Genomic DNA, 25,597 nt, shown 5'->3' with positions numbered 1-25,597 from the left:
GTGTGGATTGATCTGTGTCCAAATCTCGTTTTATCAGGATACCACTTGTACTGGATTAGGGCCCTCACTAATGACCCCATTTTAACTTGATTACCTCTGTAAAGACCCTATTTCCAAGTAAGGTGCTAGGGGTTAGGACTTCAACATACCTTCTCTTGTGGCAGTGGACACAATCCAAGCCAGACAGACGTCATGAAAGAACAAGGTGGTTCACTGATTCCTTTATTTATTTAGGAGGTAGGGGGAGGAGACACAGGGTGGGGGGCCAGCAGAGGAAAATTACCTACAGGAGAGGGTTGGGAAGAGTTTGCAGGGACTGAGCTAGAAAGCAGTAACACTGATTCTATAGTTGAAAAGGAGTAGTGCACAACTGTAAGTACCTGGTGTGAGTTTTGTAATAAATCCTATCTTATGAATAAGTACAGTGGAATACTACTTAGTACATTCATACATGTTTCTATCATCTTGAGATTTTTTATATATACAGTATATGATCTGTTTTTATAAATGTACAGCTTGAAAAAAAGAGATCCTTCTTGTAATAGGTACAGCATTAAACACAAAAACCAACATGGGCCAGCCACATTCCAACTGAAGACCCAGAGAAAGCCTGGCCGACAGCCCAGCCTCAGCCCCTGCAGCCCAGCAAAGTGTAAACCAGCACCCACTGCACCTGCGGGCTCAGCGGGCCCTTGACGTTTGCACGGGAAGTGCCCGCTCACGCCAAGCCCCACCTGCAGAGAGTGGGTCTTCCCTGAGGGAAGGTGGCCAAGGAATGTGTACGTCAGGTAATGAAAAGAGGGATGAAAGAAATGTGCTCTTCAACTAAAGGCACTTGTCAGTGGCCGCCTACAGCCATTCCCTGGGCCTGGTGAGTGAGCAGGTGCTATTTTGTTAGAGTCAGCAAGGTCTGAGTGGACCTCACCTGTCCTCTCACCAGGTTTAAATAGAATAAATAAATCTGAGTGGGTGCTTGGTTTGCCCTCCGGGGTTCCTATGAACAGGCTACCTTTTAGGATCATTTATGGAGTGACATTCCCTGTCCCCAGCCCAGCTTTTGGAAGTCCTCCATGGGCAAGATGCCAGAATAGCTCCAGGCCTTGCAGAAGCAATTGCTCACTATGGATCAGAAGGAGAGCCCCCAAATGTCCCGTCCCCTGTCTGTGCCTGAAGTTCCTTCGTCCTGTGCATCAGTCTCTGTGCGCCTCAGATCTTGGTCACGTAGTTATTGGGGAACAGGCCCTGCTTGCCTCGTAGCCGCCCGGTCCACCAGCCAGAAGGATCTGCAGGGACACAGGTGGTGGAGATGATGGTGAGCAAGGCTTTCTGCCCAGGCCAGATGCACCCTGCTCCTGTGGGTGTATCCCACGGGCAAAGGGCTCCATCCATGTTCTTTCCCTTCTTAATTTTAATGAAAATTAGACATGCAGATGTGCCACTCAGGCCCCGTTCCAGAAGAACCCGCTGCCCAGATGTGAGGTTTTGCTGTCAGTCTCCAGCTCTCGGCCCTGTGGGATCTGCCCTGCCTTGGAGACATTGCTTCTCTCGGGGCCTAAGCCTTCCAGCCTCCCCTGCGAGCAGTCCCGGCTCTGGAGCAGCTGCTGGGCTGGCAGACTGTGAGGTTGCCTTGTGGTCAGATGGCTCTAATCCTGCTTCCCCCCTTTTCTTTCACAGTGGCTATTCCCCCTCTGCATCTTTCACACTCCTCACTCCACCTCACAGCCTTTCTGGGAGAACTGATCTGCAACACTTCACTGTAATTACTTCCCAGCTTAATCCCAGTCCCTTCAGCAGTAATTTGGTATATATTTTTCTGTGATTATAAACACACACATTCATTTTAAACAGGCCATTCTATACCTTACTATTCTGCATCTTGCTTTTCAATACTCAATAATCTTTCCATGACTATCTCATTTTTTAAACAGCTGCATTGTATACCAAATTTTATATAACATTCCCTTACTGATGGACATTTGTTCCCCAATTTTTCATTGTTAATGCAATAAATGTCCATACATACGTCTTTATTATGTCCATGTGCAAGTAGTTCTATAGGATAGATTCTTGGATCAAAGAATATGCACCTTCTAGTATCCTTTGTAAGAAAATCTGATTTATTTTTTGTAATAGGTAATACTTTCATGTGTACTTGCAGAAGTACAAAAGGATAAACAGCGAAAACAGCTACCCAGATCCCTTCTTTGAGGGCAAGCAGTATTACCTATTTCTTGCACTTTCTTCCAGAGATATTTCATGTCTATAAAGGCATTTATTCAAACAAACAAACAAATGAAAAAACCTCTTTTGTACACAAGTGGTAGCATACTACATGTTCTGTACTTTTTAAACCTTAATAATACATACTACAAATCATTTCATATCTGTATATAAAGAGCTTCTGTATTTATTCTATAGCTGCTTATATTCCACTGTTCATACCATTTGCCTATTTTTCTATTGGTTGCTGGTCTCTTATCTTGTTGATTAGGAGTTCTTTATATACTAGTGAATCTGTCACATGAGTTACAAATATCCCTCTTCCAATTTTTATTAAATTTTTATGACATTTTAATATTTGAGCAGTTGAATCAGATGATGATTTTACAGCTTTTTAGTTTTCTATCACTTTTAGAAATCCTTTCCCACACTGACAGTATTAAAAAAGAAAACTCTTCTATACTTACTTCTAGGACTTTTATGTTTCTTTTATGCATGTAAATATTAATTTATTTGGGACTTATCTTGGGGGAAGGGGTTAATATATAAATCCAAAGTAATCATTTTGATACGGGGATTTTACAATTTTGATAAATACTGTTAAATTTCCTTCCCAAAAGTCTATTCCAGCAGTAAATAGTGAAAGGAGGTACCTATTTCCCTGACTAACCAAAGATATTACACTCCACACTTTATTTGCAATGACAAAATCCAGAAAGTTCTGAAAATTAAGTTTTCTGTAACTCATTTCATGGGAAAACTTGACCTGAACTGACATGGGCTTGTTTATGATGTCTCTTTCCACTGCATGTGAATGCTCTCAGGTTCCACGGCAGAAATACTGAGGCTGATCTAAGCTGTTTCCCTGGGACCCGCAAGGGGTGTTACATACTATGAAAAAGCTCCCATCTCTGATTTCTGAAACTCAGCTCGAAGGATTTGGATTAGGGAATGTGAACTCTCACTTTTTTTTTTTTTTCTTTTGGCCTCATCTCGCAGCTTGCGGGATCTTAGTTCCCAGACTAGGGATTGAACCTGGGGCCCGGGCAGTGAAAGCACCGACTCCTAACCACTGGACTGCCAGAGAAGTCCCTCTCATATTTTAATCTTTGCTGCTATCACAGGTGAAATGCTTTGCTTTGCATTTCGCTGATAGTTAAGGAGGCTCTGCTGTGCACTGATTGCCTCAATAGCCTTTGTCCACTTTTGGGCCGGATTATTTGTATTATTTACATGGAGGAGCTATTCATATATGTAAAACATTTTTGCCTAGTCTGTTTTCCATAATTTAACTTTGTTCCCAGTGCTATTCACCATATAGGTTTTAATTTAGCCTTTTTATGAGGTTAAATCCCGTATGGTTTTTGAGTTTGACATCTTCCATAGGAAGACTTTTCTCACCCAAAGATTAATATAATATTCTAGGTTTCCTTCTAAGACTTTTGTAATTTAATTATATAGTTTTAGATCTTTAATTTATCTGATATTTATTTTGTGTATGAGGCAGAGATCAAACTTTATTTTCTTTTCAAAATGGAAAGTAATTGTCTATCCTTTCTCGATTTCAAATGCCACATTTATCATCTATTAAATACCTATGCACACAAGGGTCTGCTTCTGAATGCTATTCTATCCTTTGTATCTATATGTCAATTCCTGCACTCACACCACACTGTTTAAATTACAGCAATAATTTATAGCATGTTTTGATAACTTTTAGGACTCTACATTTTACACAAATATATGTTTTAATTATATCCAGTACATGTTATATCTAGAAAATTTGGAAAATATTGAGAAGTGAAAAGAAAGTAATATTAAAGTTCAACACTTAAGGAGACCACTTTAACATTTTCTATTTTTAAAAATGTTTTTTTAGAAAACATTTTTCTATTCCATGTGTTTTATATTTTTACAAAAATGAGACTATAGTCCACAGTCGCTAACCTAACTTTTTCCTTTTCTCCATGAACATTTTTCCATTTCAATAATGTCTGTACTTTTGCATCATTATCTTTAACATAAAAATTTTTGCATCAGAGTTCACTGAATGGATATAGCAAAGCTTATTAAACTAATCCCCGTCACTGGATACTAGGTCATTTCCCATATTTTTGCTGAACAAAGCTGGTGATAAAAATCCTGTTTGTATTACTAAGAGTTTACTTCAATACTTTTTTAATTACAACTTTTGAAGAAGGATACTAAATGACTTAAAATATTAACACGTGTAGAAAACCAGATGGCTAAAGGAGATAAAAAGAGCACCCAGAGAACATTTAGAAGGAGGTTGGTCTGGGGACCTGGAGTTCTCCTGGGAGTGAGCCCAGGTGATTCGTAGAACTGCCCTTGGCTACCTCTTCCTGAAAGCTAGCCCTGCCATGGACCACTGTCCACTCAGGTTGTCCTTGCTCTGCTCATACACCTTGGATGGCTCTACTCTGTCTTGACAACTTGTCTTGAGCCTGACACCCAGGGCCTCTAGGACCAGGCCACTCTGGCTTCATCTCATCCCCCAAGACATCTCCTCAGGGATTCTGCACCTGGGTTGAGTGTCGGCTCATTTTCCTGAAAGGACCCACTCTTTCCAGCCTCCATGGCTCCTCTCTCTGTCAGTCTTCCTATCCCTCACCACAAATGCCATTTCCTTCATGGGGCTTTTTCTAACATCCTAAGTTAAGAGTTATCTTTGTTTTTTATGCTTCCATAAGGAATAATGTTTGATTATATGTATATTATATTCTAACTTACCTTCTTTAGCAAATTAGTAACGTATGCAGCCAAGCCCACAGACCACTTTTATAATGGATGTTACAAGTTGTCTCCCTGGCTTCCATTCCATCTACCTTCATTAGGAGGAGCCCATGAAATCTGCGTGGGAGAGGCCTAACTTCCATTACCTCGGGCAGTCCCTGCCAGGTTTAACCCACTTGGGGTACAGCCTTTGCCTTGCTACAGAGATTGAGTCAGGGATGGGCACATGACCAATTTGGTCCAATCTGAGGGAAACCTGGGACTTCTATCCAACGGCTAAGAGAAGTTTCAGAGGTAAAGCGGATTTTGGAGATGGTTTGATCTGTTGGCCTGGAACTGATGCAGCCTTTTTGCTACCATGAGGAAAAACAGAATGAGGAGGGAACAGATACAAAGAAGAGGGCAGAGCTGAAAGAAGTATTTTTTAAAAATGAAGCTGGAGTCTTCATCAGCCTGAAACCTGACCTACCTCTGCAAGTTTCAGTGAGAGGAGCCCATAAATTCCTTTCACATTTATACTAGTTTTTATAGCAATATAACCATATGCTTTTTGGAGGCTGTCCCAGCCAGCCATGCACTTACCTTCTTTGATAATATCGATAATGTCATTGGCATTGAAGCTGAGTTCGTCTGTGTCCTGAGCATCATAGGCATACAGAGCCTTGCACTGTGGCACCTGAGGCTTGGGCTTGGGCTGGGGCTTGGGTCTGCCCCCTGCTGGGGGAGGCCGGCTGGTTGTTTGTCTCCGGACCCTGTGGAAAGAGTGGAGGCAGGTGAGAAGGGACCCAACAGGAGGCAGCAGCACCACATGGTAGTTTGGAGCATGGGGCCAGCACTGGCCAGCTCAAGTTCAAGTCCAGCCCTATCCTTAGAAGGACATGTCACTTCCTAAACTTTCTCGGAGAGTAAAACACCCTCCCTGACAAGGTCATTGCAAAAGCATGTAGCTAGCTCTTCATAAACATTAGCCTCTGTTGCTGTGTCCCCAGCATAGAAGGAAATGTGGAAAAGACACACATTCCTACCGAAGTTTATAAAACATATTTATACATCTAAATGATAATAAAACAAATAGTCATGTATCTATCCCCCTCCCTCAACTGTGGAAACAGAACTTTGCCATAGAATCCTGCAGGTGCCTCTCCTCAACTGCAATCCCTCCCAGAATGAACCCCTAGCTTGCATTTTGTATTAATAATTCTGCTTTGCTTTGTAGTTTTACCACGCACATAAGTATCCCTAAACGATACTTGTAGTTTGTCTGTTTTTTAACTATATGAAATGAATCACATGCTACTATCACTTGCTCCATTTTTTTTTCCAGCCGCACTTCGTGGCTTTTGGGATCTTAGTTCCCTGACCAGGGATTGAACCCGGGCCACGGCACTGAAAGCACCGAGTCCTAACCACTGGACCGCCAGGGAATCCCCTCACTCGCTCCATTTTTGAGATGAACACTGTTGATGCATGTAGTTTGATTCATTCATTCTCATTGCTTTACACTTACTATTCCACTGCATGAATCTGTCACAATTTACTTATCCAGTCCATTGTTGATGGTCACTTGGGATGATTCCAATTTCATTACAAAGAAATGCTGCTATGAATGTTCTTGTGCAAAAGTTTATCCAAAGTAATTTCTCAACATCAGCACTACGGACACTTTGGGCAGACAGATAATCCTTTGCTGCGGAGGCTGTCCTGCGTACTGTAGGGTGTTAAGCAACACCCCTCGCCTTTACCCCTGGGACGCCAGTAGCACCTCCTCTCCCTGGTCATGATCATCAAAAATATCTCCAGCTTCAGACCCTAATCCAGGTCTTCTAGCTTTAAATGTATTCTTTCTACAAACTGTGCAGCCTCCAGTCACCATTCATACACTGTCTCAAAGGCATGTAACTCTAGGCTGGTCCTAGTTAGTGAGATCTTTAAACATATCTGGAACAACCATTTATTAAATATGTTCACGAAAAGCATTTAGAGAATGCATTTAGGAAATAGAAATATAGCAAACAGTCCCCCTCCCCCTTAGCTTAAGGACTAACCAAAGTGAAGCCTACATTCATTCGCTTATGAAAGAAACTTAAGATTTCTTCTAAGAGGGCCTGGGCTGAGCTCAACACTGTGGCGCTGGCTGGGCCTGTTAACACCTGTGGGAGGAGGGAGGGAAAGGGAGGGTATTTCCTGGGGCTTGAGTTCTGGAAACAGCACACCCAGTTTTGAGCTGTGCTCTAAGGAGGCCAGAGCCTCACTGTCCTTGCTGAGGTCCTGTGATAATAGATGCTGCTGGCTGCTGATGAGCAAGTCGGATCACGAGGGGGTTGGCTGGGGGTGAGGGGTTACTGGCTGCTAGCTGTCCCCAGCAGGGGCGGGGGGTTCCCTGAGTAGGAGGGAGCAAACCCCAAGGTAACTCAGGCTCCACTCTTCTCAGATCAACCCCGTCCCCACCTTCCCACCCCCACCAGACGCTTTCTTTCATCGAAGAGGAAAGGCGTTGTATAGATCATTAGCATGACATCATTTCCTTCCTAGTCTATTGGAAATCCCCATTCCCTGCTTGGGAAGTGCTTGCTTCTCTGAAAGCTGGCTGGACAAGCAGGTTTTTAATTAAGCAACCTATATATTAGGGATGTGTCAGCATTTGGTTAATAAGAGCCATTAGCCTGGATACCAGAAGTCATCTGATTTCCCAGTAACAAGGAATGGAGGGGCTGGGGCTGTGGTGTGTGCATTACAACACCCTGGGAGGGAGGAAGCCTCCACTCTGGCAGTTCCAGGGAACAGGGTTGGGAGGGTACGTGCACATATGCACACATGTGTGTGCAGGCTTACGTGTGTGCACACACATCCACTCACCAAATATTCATAGATGAAGAGTTGGCCTCTCTTTTATGTCCAGGGGAGAATACAGGTTGATGGGGTGTCTGGAGCCCAAGAGTATTGGGACTTAGGGGCATTCTCTGGGCAGGGGGCCCTCTTAGCATGGAGGCAAAGCTGGATGACCCTCTGAAAAAAAGGGCCATCCTGCCTGCAGCCTTCCTGGGAGTCTCCCCGCTCGCTCCTCTGCCCATCTGCCTCCGTCTTTGATGGAGGTCACCCAGTTCCTCCCCCTTCATGTCTTTCCTGCCAGTTGCTTCCTTTCGAGGCTCCCTGAACATCACCCCAGCTCAGCATTTATTAGTTTACCTCACCCTCCACTGAAAATCCTTCTAACAGCTTCTCTCTGCTCTTGGCCTACGAAGTCCCTGTCAGGTGTGGCCCTGCTGGCTCCCAGCCTCCCATCCTGCTGCAGGCCACACTGGCATCTTCCTACCTCTCTTCATGGAAGTCTGACCCCTGGTTGGGGTTAGGACCCCTGTCCACATACTCCTAGCCTACATCGTATTTGCTGGTGACAAGTATACTTTCCCCCTAAGATCAGGAACAAAACACAGGTGTTAGCTCACCACTTCTGTTCAATACCCACTGGAAGCTCTAGCCAGAGCCATTAGTCAAGAAAAATAAAAGTCATACAGATTAGAAAAGAAGTGAAAATACCTCTATTTGCAGATGAGATGATCTTGCACATAGAAAATCCTAAGGAATACACTAAAAAAAAAACTATTAGAGTAAAAAGATTCAGCAAGATTATAGAACACAAGATCAATGTATAAAAATTATCTGGGGACTTCCCTGGTGGCGCGGTGGTTAAGAATCCGCCTGCCAGTGCAGGGGACATGGGTTCGATCCCTGGTCCGAGAAGATCCCACATGCTGCGGAGAAACTAAGCCTGTGCGCCCCAACTACTGAGCCCACACGCCGCAACTACTGAAGTCCACGTGCTCTAGGGCCCGCATGCCGCAACTACTGAGCCTGTGTGCTGCAAGTACTGAAGCCTGTGCGCCTAGAGCCCATGCTCCACAACAAAGAGAAGCCAGTGCAATGAGAAGCCCGCGCACCACAACCAAGAGTAGCCTCCACTCGCTGCAACTAGAGAAAGCCCATGTGCAGCAACGAAGACCCAACACAGCCAAAATATAAATAATAAAAAAAAAATCAGCTCTATTTCTATGCACTAGCAATGAACAATTCAGAAATGCAACTGAGAAAACAATTTCATTTACAATATACAAAGAGAATATAATACTTAGGAGTAAACTTAACAAAAGAAGGATGATCCTATTTATATGAAATGTCCAGAAAAGGCTTATCTATACTGACAGAAAGTAGATTAGTTGTTGCCTAGGGCCGGGGGATGGGGGAATGACTGCTAAGGGGAAGAAGGGTTCTTTTTGGGATAACGAAAATCTTCCTAAGTTAGATTATGATGATGGTTGCACAACTCTGTAACCATACCAAAAGCTGTTGAATCGTACTTTTTTTTGGCCGTGCCATGAGGCATGTGGGATCTTAGTCCCCCGACACGGGATGGAACCCGTGCCCCCTGCAGTGGAAGTGCAGAGCCTTAACCACTGGACCACGAGGGAAGTCCCTGTTGAATTGTATTGTACTTTGAATGGGTTGATTTTATGGTATGTAAATTATATCTCAAAAAAGCTGCTTTAAAAAAAAAGAAAGTAAATTGCATGCGCCTCTTCGGGCCCCGAAGCACACTCCTGATACCAGAGTGAGCTCAGCCAGCTTGTACTACAGCAAGCAGCTGCTGAGTGTCCCACCCAGGATCTGGGACACAGTGGAGGAGAGGATGGAGGTGAGGGGACCACTTAAACACCTGTGTGAACACAGCCACTTCATGGTCTTTGATCCTAAGGCATCAGAGCCTACTTCCTCAGTAAAACCAATCAAAGTAAAACCTCAGGGATTACTGGGGGATTTGGGTTCCCATGTACAGTAAACTCTTGGCAACAGTTGGCTTGCTTGTCCCTGGACAACTGCTACCATGCAGTGTAAAGGCATCTGGTCATTTATCCCTTGGCTGAATGGGGCTCACCGCACTCCACAGTTGGGAGAGGGGAGATTCCGGGTAGCTTTGAGTTGGGGCGTTGTTTGCTGGGGGGCAGAGTGTGGACTGGGGGACTGTGTTTGATGGCGAATGGACGTGGAGGTGGAGAAGAGCTCTGCATTTTGCATCCGGAAAGGGGCTGCTTAGGCAATCCTGAGGTAACCACTGTCTGGCTTTTTCCTTTTTAAATGTCCTCTGTAACCAGGAGAGGGTACAACTGCTCCAGTAGGGCAGCACCTTCGCAAAGTGAGCCAGTTACAGCAAAGCCCTCCTTGTCACTCGTCACTCCTGCCTCATTCTCACATCTAAGCATGTCCTCACTCTTCTTGTGAGTGTTGACAGATGGGGTGTGGTCTGGGAACCCCTGCCTGGAGCTCTGGGCAAGGTACTGTGCTGGGCATTTTCAGATGTTGCCTCATTTAACCTCACAACAGTTCCCGCGAAATGACTGACCTAGGTTCCTGGAATTTCCTGCTGGCTTCATCAGTGGATGGCACGATGCATATGCAGCAGGCTCCCAGAGCTCCAGCCGCACTGACCTTTCTGGCCCCATGGTCTGGCCATGCTCCCCACCCCGTAACCACCGCTGCTAACTCCTGCTCAGCCTTTGGGTCTTGTTTCACCCCGGGCAGCATCCTCTGGTAGCCTGCACCTGCTCAGAGCAGGGGGTCAATGCAGTGGGACAGGGGCCTGTACCAGCTGACTCCCTGGCAGGGCAGTAGATTCCATGGGGGTGGCTGTTCTCACCACTGTGGACCCTGGACCTGGCGTCAGGCCCAGGAAGACTGTGTGGCCTCAACCTGCATGTTCTGAGGGAGTAGCAGAAGGGACAGTGGCTTAAGAGTCAGAGTCAGTGCACTGGGTTTGAGGCCCAGTTCTGACACCGGCTGGCATGTGACTTGGGGCCATCACTTCACCTCTTTAGGGATCAGTGTCTTCACGGGGTAAAAAGAGGGCATTCCGGCAATGGCCCAGGCCCTTCTTCTAACTCTAAGAAGGCTTTACAGAGTGCTCTCAACAAGATCCCTACGGTCAGATGTACCATGGAACACAGGAAGCCTGCCCCGATGGGGCGATCACTCTCTCCATTCACCACACTGTGGATCTGGAAAGCACCAAAGAAATCAGTCTGCGAGAACAGCCATTTTCCCAGCTGTGTTCCACAGACTCAGCCTTCAACCCAGACAATCTCCTTCCACCACTAGGTGGCGATCCTGTGCAGTCAATAATGAGGAGAGAGGGTGGCTTTCTACCAGCTGCCAGAAATTATCAAGGTCTTTTAGGTGCTGGTTGACTCCACTTACAGCCACGAAAAAGGGATTGAGATTTTCTTACACAGCAAACAAGACCCCCGTGCCCAGGGAGCAGGAACTGGCTCAGCCCAGCCTGTGAGAGAGGCTTGTTACGCTTTCAGGAGTTTTGTGGTCAGTTGTTAAACAGAGTCATTATTAAACATGAAATCGAACACATTTAACTGAATAAATTATATTAAAAGCAAAGGCAACAAATACTCATAATCTGACCCTACCTAATTATCTTACCGCATTTTACATCTCTCTATGCTCTTGAAGTTATTAACGTCTGCTGCCTACCTGTGGTGGGAACACCGTAGGACAGTGGGAGACTGTACATCTCCCCCCAGCTCTGGGACCAGGGGTAGTCACCCTGGTAGCTTGAAATCGGCCACAGTGAGCAGAAACTGACAAATGTTACAGCTGCCGCCTTTTCATCCCCAGAGAGCTAGTCGTTCACAGCACACCACTCGCTATCCCTCCACTACCCTCATGATAACTCACTTTCACTCACTTAAAAGTGCTTTGCCTAGATTTATTTTGTAATGGATATGCAGGATTTAGATAATTTTGGTAGGGCTCACATTTTATGATATTTGTATTCCAAATAAACCTCACATGATTGAAAACTTATAAAAACAGCTATTTCATTGGGATAATGGCAGGAGCAAGAATTTCAGACTCACAACGACAAAGTTATTTTTCCTATTGCCACTGGTATATAGTTATAAAACTCTGCATCACAGAGCAAATCCAGTTGTTTCATTATATGTAACTCTGGCACAATGTAATTTAGTTTTCCTGTTACTATGTGACCCATCATTTCAGGGTAATCTGTACAGTTGGCCCTTCACATCCATGGGTTCTGCATCCCAGATACAGATTCTACCAACTGAGATTGGAAAATATTCAGAAAGAAAATTCCGGAAAGCTCCAAAAAGAAAAACTAGAATTTGCTGGGCAGGGCAACTATTTACATAACATTTACATTGTATTCAGTATTATAAGTAACCTAGAGATGATTTATAGTACACAGGAGGATGTGCATAGGTTATATGCAAATACTATGTCAAATACTAGGCCATATTATATAAGGGACTTGAACATGAACGGGTTTTTGTATCTGGCGTGTGTGTGTGTGTGTGTGTGTGTGAGAACCAGTCCCCCGTGGATACCAAGGGACTGTACACACTTACCACTTTATTGTGTCTATTCTTCATTAAGAAAAGAAACACATGAAGAAGCTCGGCTACAGCACCTTGCTTTTACAGTAGGTCTTTTTCTGAGTAGGGAATTAAACATCTAATGCAGTCACATTATAACCCACACCACAAAGTTTCCTGAGTAATCAAGCACATTATACCCAGTTTGCTTTGTGAAAACCTGCACTGCTAGAGAAGCCCTGTTTTAGTGCCTGGGAAGACCAAGTGGTGCCTTTGCCCTGAGACATCAGGATGCCGACTGACCTCTGAGCCCACAAGAGGCCAGAAGCCCCCAAGAACACAAAACGCCAAGTGACGTCAATGACAACAAAGTGCTGTAAAGTCAGGGATTGTTCATTCGCTCTGCTCCTGGGATGTAGGTTGTTATAGTGATTGGAGCAAAGGAGGTTTAACTAGAAAAAGACTGTGGAATAGTAAAGCAGGAGAAGGAGTTTTGGACTTTATTTAGTTATTGAAATGCAGCTAGTGTCTGCTGCAATATTACCTCTCAGCTCTCTGTTCGGCTGTTGCCCTGAGCCCACAGAGAGCAGCATGGCTATTAGATGTGTGTGTGTCAGGGAAGCGGGACCGGGAGAGGGTGTCTCCCTGACTCGTCCCCTTGTCTTGGCTTCGCTAGGCTGCCCATTCCCCCCCATTAAAGCCAGCAATGCCTGAAGCTTAGCCCCTCACGGAGTCTAGAGCTCTATGCAAGCCAGAGGTTTGAGCTCTTGTGGGTAAAGCCACTGGGCCAGGGGACACCCACTTCTCAATCCTGGTAGAATATTAATATTTCCCTGCAAGACCAAACCACATGAATAACAGTCATAAAATAAATATAAATAAACTTTCAAGTTGCACTGTGCTTTATAGTTTACAAAGCCCTTATTTAATCTTCCTGAAACCCTGACTGGGTTTTAAATTTCTGATTATTAGCTCTATTATACAGTACAGGTGAGGAAACCAAGGTGTAGGAAGATTAAGTGACATACACGAGGGTGTCAGCTGGTAATTAGTGAAACAATCCATGTGGCCAGCATGTGGCACATAGAAGGCACATGGTTCAGTAAATATTCAATGCATGAATCAATGAAGGAAGGAACAAATGACCCGGGACTCATACCCAGTCCTTGCAAGTGTGAATCTGTGCTCTCTGCACATGGCCAGGCCACCTTCTGTGAACTCCTCTGCAGTCTCCACACCTCTGGGACACCCGGGTGTGCCTCATCTATGACAGGGTGAGCTGGGATTAAGCTTTCAAATATCACGTCTTTGTTCTGCAGATGTGAAATTTATGTCTTGAAATTCCAAGAAGGAAAATAATGGCATTTTATTTCATTGGCTCTTTAAAATGTGCTCTGTTCCAAAAGGTTGAATCTATAAACATTACTGGAAATTTGGGAACGGATGCCAGGAATTCCTAAGCTTCGTGTCTGCCTGGGCCAGGATATGGCTGCTACTCCTGCAGATTATGGGTTAAGAAATATTGCTATTGGACACTTGCTGGAAATTTTAAGCTCCTTGGAAAATATGGCTCCATTAGGAGAATCCTGTCAAGAGACACACAGGCAGCATTTAAATTTTTCTATCGATCCTTCTTTTGTGGCATGGCCAGAAGCCCCACCGCTGAGCACTTTCAATATTTTTCTGTTTCTCCAACTTCTAGTTGGATTAATCTCTGGAGTATCTTGAAATTTCCTGAAGTTGTCCTCCCATGAAATGGACCACAGGATTAAAAAGGCCAACAGAAAAAACATTTCCAGTCTGGGTTTTAATGCCTCCAGTAGTGAACTGGAGGTAGATTATGTACATCTCAGTTATAGGAGGGAAAATATAAAGCACACTTGATTGGCAAATCAAGTGTTCCTATGAAGCCAGAGCAAAGGCTGATGAATGAACTATTTATATGGATTCTTGCTTTACCTGTTCTCTTGCCCTGAGACTCAGGAAGATCTTGAACCTGAATCAGACTGTTCAAAAGGTATGTTAAGGGACTACAAGATTATTATGATTCCTTGTACATCTTAGTTTTCTTGGTCAATGATAATAATGACGATGACAACAAACATGGCATGGCAAGGGTAAAGAATCCAGTTGGGGTGGTAATTAATTTAGTGAAGGCTTCATGTTCTCTCCAAAAGCAAAAACAAAAAACCCAAAAAACATAAAACTCAAACTGACTGAACCCAAAATAAACTGACAAAGACGTTCCTGAATTAACTTGAGGTGCTAATTACACCATTTGATTTTATCCACATTACATGATCCAAAAGAGATGACTGCTTATGCTAAATATGTCTATAAAGAAAAGTGCATTGGTGGTGGGAGAGGGAAAGGAAAGATGAACCCAAGAGTTGAAAGTCCAAGGAGACTTGGTGGTAAATTCCCTTTTATAGGTTGGTAAATTCAAGGGCACTGTTTGGGACTGTAATGTAAACAGGAACTCTCGTCTTTGTGGAAAGGTACAAGCTCGGGACCCCAAAAGTCCCTGTTTGCTCCAGCAACGTCCCATGGAATAAATGCAATTCATGTTTTCTTGGCAAAGAAGAACTGTTGAATGTAGGTAACCACGAGGCCCCTGAAATGCTTGTCTAAAGTCTCTGGCCACATTAGAAATTATTTTAACTTTGACTTTGTTTTAGAAAATAAATACTAAGAAAAAGCTCAGCCTTTTGATCAGAGTATGATTTCTTAAGGAATATTTGCATCACAGCAGATTTAAGTGTACAAAGAGGAGGCTGGCTGGGGTTCTTGTAGCTACAGGACTCAGTGTGCCTCATACGAGTTTTATACACAAGTTTTACATACAGGAAGATCTTACTGCCTAGTAGATGGTTGTGAAGGTTCCCTCTCCTTCCAGCCTCACAGCCACTGCCAAAATAGCGTCACGTATGCCTGATCTTTAGGCCTAAAGGTGGCAAAGGGTGTGATAAGACTTAAATAGGGAACAGCACAGCTGAGGGCTGGAAGGGAGCAGCCTCGGTTAAGACACAATGTTCCTAAATTGCCTGCTTTTTGGCTGACAGATGCTCCCAGCTGGCTGGTGTGCAAGTCTGTAACTGGCAAAGCAGGCTGGAAAGATGGTTTTGCTTGCCAAAACCAAAGCAAGTAGGAAGCTAGCAGACAGAGCTAAGAGATTTGGTGCATTTTGCTGACTGGTTTTAATCCCCTGCCTACTTCGGGAAATCAAACTGGGCCCAGGAAGTCTTGTTTGATTATTTTAGTTTCTTCCGTCCATTTGAATAGTATAGGCCTGGGTTATGGAGTAAGGCTCCAGTTGCCTCCACAGCACCCTTCCAATTCACCTTTATACAGAAACTTCCCTGGTTTCATCAAAATGATGTGACAAGTGGTTTTCAAAATGTGGTCCCTGGATCAGCGGCATCACCATCATTTCAGAACTTGGTAGAAATGTAAATTCGTGGCCCCTCCCCTGGTCCTACTGAATCAGAAATACTGGAAGTGGGCCAGGAGGTTCTCCAGGTGATTCTGGTGTACATTAAAGTGTGAGAACTACCTCTTTAGACCAAGCCAATCAGGTAAACCATAATCATTAGAACTGGTGGGATAGAGCTACTTATGCAAGAGTTGGGGGAGCACGGAGAGAGATCTAATAGAAAGTGGCAGCCACTCTCCTGATGGCCATTTGTATAAAAGCAAGGGGCTTTCCTCTCTGTAGCCCAAATGAGGTAAGACTTGCTAGGGGAAAAGGAACACCAGGAAAGAAGCTGGTGACGTCTGGAAAAGTTCCTAAGAGCTCTGCGGTCTTTGATAAGGCCTGGAGGTGAATGGGTGGCTGCCCACCCAGAGGAAGGAGCTGTTGCCTCTCACCCAGCACTACCCTATTTTGTACACAAGTCTCCCGATCACACTTGAAAGTTCTTTATTATTCTATAGATGCGGTGAGAATAGAAAATGGAGGTGGGCAGGAGGGAGGGGAAGAGTGGGCTGCAGTAACCCCACAATCGGGTTCGGCCGAGAGAACTACTGAGAATCATGCAGAGTCGGAAGATTCCTCAAAAGTCACTAGCTCAGCCACCACGAGATAATGATTGCTTCATCATCATCATCATTGTCATCGAGCTACAGCTGGCTGAGTAGCCTCCTACATGCCTGGAACCATGGTAGGTGTTTTATGTAGATTTTCTCTAGCTCCCCACCACCCCCCCAGCAACCCTGCAAGCTTGGTGGTATTACCTCAGTGTACAGATAAGCAAAATGAAACTCAGAGAGGGTTAGGAGCAGGTCCAGTATTAGACAGGTAACAGGGGCTGACACAGGATTCTCATCCTTATCTGGTATGTGACACCATCACTCTATAATACTCCAGCCTGGTGATTTCCATCCAGCCTGTGCCTGAAACTTCCAGGGACAAGGTGCTCCTTACATCCTAGGGTAGTTCATCTTTGGGCTACTGGAATGTTCTTTTGTTTACTGGTGCCAAAATCTACCCCCTGGCAGAGTTCACTCACTTGTCTTGAAGTTGGCCCTAGTCATTTGCCTGGTGACTCCACAGGACCCAGCAAACCCCCTTCCTACACTGATAACTCTGAATATCTACACAGAGTTCCAGGAATCTTTACGTCCTCCAACTAAAAAGCCTTGGTTTCTTTTCTTCCCCTCTTCATTTTCTGTTATAGAAAGGCAGAGAGGGTCTCATTTTAAAGCCCTGAAGATTTGTCTTCATAACCAAACATCTGCATCTCACAGAATGCTGGGATGGTATTCTTTACGTATCTAATGACTCTTTGCACTGTTGTGTTTACGCAACTTCAGGCACAGACATAAATCGAAACCCCCATTATTCCTCAACCATCCCAGAGAGCAAAAAAGGTCACAGAGTGATCAGATCTCAGGGTGGAAGGGGGCCCCTCTTCTGATGTTTCTGAGATAAGGCCTCTCTGGAGAATGAGGTGTGTGGGATCAACTTGGCTGTACTTTTAGAAAATGCCAACCGAGGGCCTCACAGCCTTGGGGCTGGATGACAACACACGTGGGTGGAAAACCGACCTTGAGAATCATGCATGGATGGCCCCCCAAATCCTCGAGCCTTAGTGTGGCTGGTGGAGATGGAGGTCGTGAGTTTCACCCATGGGAGGTGGGGCTCTTACCCTGCAGCACCCTGGTCTGGGACCTTAAGGAAATCTAAGCTCTCCGGCGTCTGTGACACTCGGTCTGAGCCAACGGACTGTTGTCGTGGTAAGGGTGGGCGAGCCATAGAAGGGCACAGGCTCTTCTGAGTTGACCTCTGGTTTCCAGCAGCGTGGGGATGCGGCACAAACTGGTTTTTAATGACTCCATTCTGATGGTAGCCTAGAAAGTGGGAAAGAGGAGAAAACAAAGCAGAAAATTTCTGATCCTATGCTAAAGGCTCTCCAAATTTTTTTCCGCCCGTTAGCCAAGAGTGAGCTACTTAGCTTTGCCAGGCCTCAGTTTCCCCTTCTGAAATAAGGGAGGGCATAACTGCTCATATTTTGCGAGGAATAGAGCCCAAGACATTGTACACTGCCCAGCCAGTGCCTGGAACATAGCGGACGCTCATGCATGCTTGTTGATCCCGACTTTAGAACCACCAGATGTTCAGGGTTCCGAAGCCAATGGTCAAAGAAAGGTAAGCCTGCAACTAGTTGGGAGGCACATTCTTGGGTCTAAGAAAAATGATGACGTTGTGATTCAAGAGGGCTGGCAGGCAGCTGTTTGAACAGCTGGACATCCATTTTCAAGGGGTCAGTCCGGGGTGTCCTCTGCAGGAGGCTGCTGTGGGAGGTGAAGGGAGCACTCCACACAGGCAGGGGAGATGTGGCCGCTGGTTGGATTAATCTGGAGAGAGCAAGCTGTCTTAGCCAAACTGTTCCTGGTCAAGATCACATTATCTGGTAAGTAACAGACTCTGGTGCTGGGCTCCAAACCGTGCGCCTTGGCTGTAAGCGGCACTGTCATTCCAAGCTATGTATGAAGAAGCCCTTATCTCTTCTCCCACCGACAGATTTGGGGAAGAGTGAAGGGGAACAAGGCTCCCCAAGGCACGCTTTTGGTGAACCCACCATAAAGCAAACCTCTTCCATCCAAATTAAGAGAAGAACTCTTTGGTACCAGTGGGATGACCCTTAGTTTATAAGGCGACTCGGGGTTCAGGTTTGGCTCTGCCTCTGATAGCTGTGTTGACCTTGAGCGAGATACTTGACCTTTCAGAGTGTCAATTTCTTCATGAAAGAAACAAGGAGCTTGGTGAGACCCCACTTGCTGCCAAGGTTGCCAAGGACAGCAGAAGGGCATCCAGAGTGGGACGTGTTCTAGGGCCATGATACTCAAAAGGGGTCCCATAGATGGACTGCTCCATGCCGCTCGTGACCCACCCACCATCAATAAGCTCAGAAATTAAGAGCAAGCATTTAGAAGCGTTCACAGCAGTTTCACAGACATATCTCATGTCTGCTGAATCTAATAAGAAATTTTGGCTTATATTTTGAATGCTTTTAAAATTCCATTCTTCTAGTAACTTTTATTATATCTTACAAAAGTATAGTTTGTGATGGATTAAAAATTAAGTAAAAAACCCCACAAAAACCCAAAACAAAACAAAAAAAAACCCCCAAGCCCTTGATCCTTCACCATAGATAGTATGAGAAGTACTGATGTAAGGGATTGGGGTCCAATTGCCTCATTTTATTGGTGAAGAAACTGTCACATACAGAGGTTGAGAGCTGTGCTCAAGGTCAGGTATTTGGTCTGAGCCGACTGTGGCCAACACAGCTGAGGCAAATGAGCTTTCCAGGTGGTCTGGCCAGGATTTTGCATGGGCGGCTGGTGCATAAGTAGTAACAAAATACTGCACTGGTTCTCTTAGGTTATTTTGTGCTTGGATTTTCTTCAAGGATAAAGGCAGAGGGGAGGAAAGACAGCTGGGCCAGGCAGGATGGGGACTCCAAAAGAGATGAGAATTAGTTTCTCACTGATAGGCATGGTTGTCCATACTTTAGCATGCAACTGTGAGATTCCAGAGCAGGAGACAAAAGAAATGCTTTTTACTGCTTATTTTGGACACTGCTACAAATAAATTCCCTTGTCTGGGATGATCTGAGTCAAGTGTGGTCCCAAAATGACCCTTTTCAGACCTACAATCCTAAACCTATTAACATCAAACATTCTGGGGACAGTTTCTTATTAACTGAATTGTGAGTGATGGAAAAACATTTTGTGAGTTTTGAGAGTACTCTTCCAATACTAAACAGATTTATTTAAGGGCAAAACCTCTTACATTTATTTGGGTTTGGATTTTGACTTGCATGCTATATTTTTATCATTTAAAAAAATGAGAAAAATGAAACATAAGATCTAAACATTTTTCTGAATCAATTTTGTATTCTCTCAGATATTACTTTATTTCTTGGCGCAATTCTCCTAGATTCTATCTGATTAAGAATAGACTTTCTATTTATTCACTCAGCTGTTAACTAGTTGCAAAGTATTGTCATGGTATTTGCCTGGAGCTGAGTAGTGGTGGGGTTATACCTCGCAAACTCCAATTTCCATAGAGGCGGTGTCCTACAACTTAAAAGCTGACGACATTCTGGTTGTCATGGACAAGGGGCTCTATTTCCTCTTACTGATGTACAAAGCCTTTCTTAAGGGAGGTAACACTGCCAGGTAAGGAAATGCAAATCGCTAACTCAGCCACAGCGCACTCTCACTAGCTCATACATACCTTCCCTGGATTTTGGGGTCACAGGTAGGGCCATTGTGTTGGGAGGAGTCCATGTGGCACTGAAATGGCTCACGGCTGGCTAATATGTGGGCACTTATTGGCTAATGCGTTTCTTCATGGTATTTTACACATCTGGGTCTAGGCTATGGCGCATGCTTGGCTTACCCGGTGGCGGAGGGGCAGCTCTCATTGGGTAGTTGGCATTGTGAGTCCCACTGGAATAACCTCTGCTTTGAATGGTGTTCCTTCGGGTAGGACCTGAAATAAACCAGCAAGACAAAGTTAAAATCGGTGCTACTGGCTGGTTTTATGGCTCCCGATGGTTTTTTGCTTATGGAAAACTTTTGAGAAGTTTGGAACGCAGGTCTCCGTCGGATCTGCAGGAGACTGGTTGCAGTGGAGACGGCTGTTTGAGGGAAGAATTGTCCTGGCAGCTACTGGATGGGAGAGGCTGGAGGACATGTGATGGAGGGAGGGATTTGAAATGTCAGAGCCAATAGCTTTACAAAGAGGTATTAATAAGCTTACAAAGGGGTTTCTATTGTTGTAGACTTTGCAAAGAGACAGAGGAGACATCTGAATGTTCGCACTCATGTTCTGACCACAGCACCACAGAAGCCGAGGCTGTGTTTGCTGCACATCATGGTCACTGGCGTGAAGGACACCGCCGCTCCAGCACCTCTGCTTTCGTCCAGAGCCTTTCTCGCCAGAGTTTGCGTTCTACAGTCTTCGAAGTAAACACAGAGACCCTGAAGGGTAGAAGCAGACTGATACCCTGGATACAGACGTGCAAGTGTTAGAAAACAAGCAGGGCCAGATGGAGCTTCATGTGGGCCAGAATTAGGGCTGGGGTGGCAGGGCCACTGGGGGCCAGACGAGATCTCTGCAGAGACTATGTGTTGGAAAGGAACACAGTAAACAAGGTCTCGAGTGGGACGTGAAGGAGCTTCAGGACATGAAGCTGATTAAACCAGCTGGAAGAGGGGTGCAGAGGGAATTCATAGTAAAGAGAAGAGCAGGAAGTGATAAGGCACGACAGCATAACGCAGAGGAGCTGGGTCTCAGGTCCTGGGGCAAGGGGAGGAGGCCAGGTTAGGGTGTCCCCCCTTCCTGCCCCCTTTTCCCCATGAAGATAAAATAAAACACCGTATTAGACAACGTTTCACTTTGAGGCCTAGCTGAGCATTGCTCATACACATCTTGCTGGTTATCTGCAGCTCTCCTTTGCTGTGCTCTGTGCCCTGGGTTCTGAGCCCAATGGCGTGCTAGGCCTCTGCATTCCAGTTGGGTTTGGTCAGTGGGAGGAACCGGCAGGAGACTGGGGTGCCAGAGTAGAGAGGGGCTGGGGTATCTCCTCCTTTTTTTCCCCATATTGAAGTATAGTTGATTTATAGTTTCTGGTGTACAGCAAAGTGACTCTGATATATATACATTCTTTTTCAGATTCTTTTCTGGGGTCTCCTGTACCTATATCCTTAGGGGTAATAGTGGCATCCTGCTGTTCTTTGCCCGAGTCCCAACTTTGTTCCCTTAACCCTGCCAACACCCCTGCAAAGAGTCCTTTTATGTAAAAGTCTCTTAAAAAAATCCCACCTAAATGTGCTGTCTTCCGCAAATACCAACTGATACGCAGATATATACCAACATTTTCTGAGTGGCTATTTCTCTGTACTGTATTAGTGAGTTATATAGTACGTGCCAATGTGCGCCTTGTAGACAGATGTCATAAAGGCCTATTTTATACCTGTCACACTCTTTTTTTTTTGGCCGTGTGCCTTGCGGGATCTTAGTTCCCCAACCAGGGATCGAACCCAGGCCCCGGCAGTGAAAGCACCAAGTCCTAATCACTGGACCACCAGGGAATTCCCGACCTGGCATACTCTTCATCAACCGTACACATGGGCTGCGTTCTGTAAAGATATCTACATTATATGAGTACATAGCATATGTAATTACTCTATACTGTGCCTTAATATAATTTTATAAATATCATTTATAAATAGAAAAAGAATCAAAGGCCAGTAAAGGAGTCAGACTGTGCTGTGAGTTACTGCATGTATGTCTTCTAATGAAGCAATTGACAGTGAAGGAGGGCGGTATTAAGTGTGATGCACAGTAACAGAGCAAAACCTTGTAGGGAGCTGGTAAATGTGGTCAGTTTCTTTCAAATTGACAGAAAAGGGCTTCCCTGGTGGTGCAGAGGTTAAGAATCTGCCTATCAATGCAGGGGACACGGGTTCGAGCCCTGGTCCGGGAAGATCCCACAAGCCGCGGAGCAACTAAGCCCGTGCGCCACAACTACTGAGCCCGTGTGCCACAACTACTGAAGCCCACGCGCCTAGACCCTGTGCCCTGCAACAAGAGAAGCCACTGCAATGAGAAGCCCGCGCACCGCAGCAAAGAGTAGCCCCCGCTCGACGCAATTAGAGAAAGCCCGTGTGTGGCAACGAAGACCCAACGCAGCCAAAAATAAATAAATAAATAAATAAATAAATAAATAAATTTATTTAAAAAATAAAATTGACAGAAAGGATGAGGTTTGTATTGTTGACAAGATCGGACTGGAAAGAGCTGGGAAATGTAAAGCCAGCAAACTGATTTGTTTTAAACACAATTCATGCTGTAATGCCAGGAATACTACCCATAACTACAAAGTCATTCAGAAAGGTTTAACCTGCCCATTTGCCTTGATGTTGGTTTAGTCTGAAATGTTTCAATCTGAAGCAAACCCCAGCCACAGGAAGCAGTCAAAGTACTGGTTCTTTGCCCTGCAGATCTGTGCAGTGTTATGAGCATTTGGTAGGAAAAGAGTTTGGCTCAGGGCAGGGTGAGGGAGGGCCAGGCGGGAAGCCCAGAAGCCTAGCAGTGGTCCCGCCTGTGGGGCCCATGAACACTTACGGGAGTTCTTGGGCAGCCCGGGTCCGATGCTGACCTGCAGCACTTTGTTGCTGGGCTTGAGGATGGCCAGGTCACCGAAGCCTTGGTGGAATTGCACTTGCCGGGAGCCCCCTGCACTCCAGGGACCCCAGTTCTCCTTTTTCAACTTGAGTTCAAGCCTGCGACAAGCATATTTGTTGGAATTAACACTTCGGGATGGAGCAGTGAGAAAGTGCGGCTCACAGACCCCAGCACGGCGTTGTGCTGCTGGGCAAACGTGCTATAAAAACAAGGCAAGGCTGGATCGTCGGAACCAGCACCGGGCCTGGCGGACAGGCATGACATCCGTGGGTTTCCCCGACAGAGGCAGAGCATTTGGGGTCCAGCCCCTGGGAGACACCAGTTGGTGAGGGAGGTACCCCAGTACAGGTGCATTGTCACTCTGTCAAGTGGTACAGGTGGGACTGCCCCGGGAACAGAAAGAAAGGCCAATCACCAGGCCACACCCGCTGAGGTATGTCACTGTGCTTCTCTCTGATTGCCCAGGTCTGTGTTTGTGGAGGACTGAGAGATGCCAGACACAGAGAGCTCACGTCTTCTTTGCACAGACTGTGGCTACTATTTAAGTTCGATTCCTCCACCCTCACCCCTACCCCAGGGAGGAAAAAGACAACACTAGCAACCAAGACCCAAATAAAAGGGAAGTTTACTCACCACTGCAAAACTCCTCAGCCAGTTTTTATTTTCCACATTGCCTATATGCCTACATAATGCAATTTCATATTTTGCTTTTTTTACCTTATATTTTTTCATGTTGTAAGACAGAAAAATCATAATTGCAAGTAGCCGCCTATTCTATAGAGTGGCTTGGCTATATTCTTCCTTTTTTTGTTATTCCCTTATCACAAATTCCCAGGCAAAAATAATTGCCCCCCGTACTCATGGCCAAATTGTTCTTTGGAAAAGCTGTAATGAATTCATTCTGCTTCCGGTATCTATTTCACTGGAACCACAGCAGCATGAGCTATGGTAAGGTCCCCTCCTTATGGGATTAAGGCTTTACTTTGGCCTCTTCCTTGTAAGTGGGAAGAGTGGAGAGGATATCCCCATTTTATAGATGGGGAAATTATGAAGGAAAAAAAAGCCAAATAACTCACTCAGCAAACGTGAGATTAGAAGTTCAACAATCCGCCAGTGTCTGGTCCGCGAGACAATGTTGTTAAAGCAAATGAAGGTGAGAGCCCAGACACAAGACGCCAGCCATCCACAGCCCCCAAGTCTCCAAATGCCCCACCAACACGCTGTATTACGCATTGATCTTGGGAACTTAAGCTCCCACTCCAATCACTTTCTTCTGCTTCAGCCTTACACTACTTCTGCCTGCTCTGCTAAATAAAATATTCTTTTATTGGTGATATATAAAATCTGCCTTTTCCTGGCCTCACGTTGGTGACCTTTGTTCAAAGGATAAAATACACCATCCAATGAAGTCATTATCTCACAGAAATGCAAAAGTGACGTTTTCAAAGCCTGTGGCAACCATCCAGACCGTCTTCTGCAGGCCCTAAGAGTCCACGGGGGAAGCCAAGGCACCCAGGGCTCCTCAGAGCCACCCAAGCCAGTCAGACCCCATCCCCCCCACCCCGTAGGCCTCCCCTCCTCTCAGCCTGGACCTCAACAGTGAGATCAAGGCCCCAGATCCCAACTTACGTGTTGCTAAATTTCAGAGGTAGCTGCTTCTGGGTTTTTTCCTCATAACGCTTTGCTAAGAGGCTCAAGAACTCAGTTTTAAAGACGGATTCAAGCAAACTGTCATATTCTTGCTCATGAAGAATAAAAAGGTCATCCTGCATAGTACTGCAAAGAGATTGGAAAGACTTAATGAAAGTTGCAGTTTTGTTTATTCCATGATTTTTTCCACTCCTTTTTTAATCCTGTAAAATAGCACTAAATTTCTACCGTCTTTCTCACTGTAATAACTGAAAATCTTTAAAACACAACACAATGAAGTTCAAAAATAAAGTCACTAAAATCTGCTTTTAAAAGAAGTTTATAGCCCACCAAAAGCATAAGTGAAATATTCTCTCACATGACTTTTAAAATCAGGAATTTAAGGACAATTTGTCTGTATAAAAAAAAAAAGTTTGTTTTCAAACATCGCTACATCACAACCATGCTACCTGCACCAGGATTTGTTGTGATGAAGACCCTGACAACCAGTGCTTTAATCCCTGTCACTCAAGAGCATGTGTAAAAGCAATTCAGGGCCAACATGACAGTTCTACAGTGCCTGGGAGCCAGGCGTCTACTCCTCTTTACAGGTACGACCAGGAAGTTGTACACGTCATTTCTGCTCACACCCCATTGGCCAGCACTGTGTCACTTGGTTACACCTAGGTGAAGGGAGCCTGGGAAACGTAGTCTCTGGGTGGGCTGCCAGCTATTAACATGGAAAGGAGAGAATGGGTATTACAGGGCAGCTCACAATCTCCACTATACCGCCTTGTTCACGAACTTTTCCAAACTCGGAATTGGAATCTTTTCTTAAAGTGTGAGAATAATATACCTCAGAAGGTGTGGCCGCAAAGCTCCTATCATCTGCCTGTTT

General features: G+C 45.1%; 1 protein-coding gene across 1 annotated transcript in view; it reads right to left on the bottom strand.

Annotated features, from left to right (window-relative positions):
• Nucleotides 1-205: 205 nt before the first annotated feature.
• MYO1E (myosin IE) overlaps nt 206-25,597 on the bottom strand; it is a 199,585-nt gene continuing 174,193 nt past the window's right edge. Inside the window, exons 23-28 of the mRNA XM_061180260.1 lie at nt 24,700-24,846; nt 23,011-23,168; nt 20,278-20,370; nt 17,519-17,720; nt 5,557-5,726; nt 206-1,283 (exon numbers count right to left, since the gene is read on the bottom strand). Coding sequence (XP_061036243.1) covers nt 1,207-1,283; nt 5,557-5,726; nt 17,519-17,720; nt 20,278-20,370; nt 23,011-23,168; nt 24,700-24,846 — 847 coding nt within the window. The 3' untranslated portion in view covers nt 206-1,206. The remainder of the gene's footprint in view (nt 1,284-5,556; nt 5,727-17,518; nt 17,721-20,277; nt 20,371-23,010; nt 23,169-24,699; nt 24,847-25,597) is intronic.

The sequence above is a fragment of the Eubalaena glacialis genome, chromosome 2 (genome assembly GCF_028564815.1).
Source record: "Eubalaena glacialis isolate mEubGla1 chromosome 2, mEubGla1.1.hap2.+ XY, whole genome shotgun sequence".
NCBI lineage: Eukaryota > Metazoa > Chordata > Mammalia > Artiodactyla > Balaenidae > Eubalaena > Eubalaena glacialis.
The sequence above is the reverse complement of the archived record's forward strand: the minus strand, read 5'-3'. Positions and strand labels throughout refer to the sequence as shown.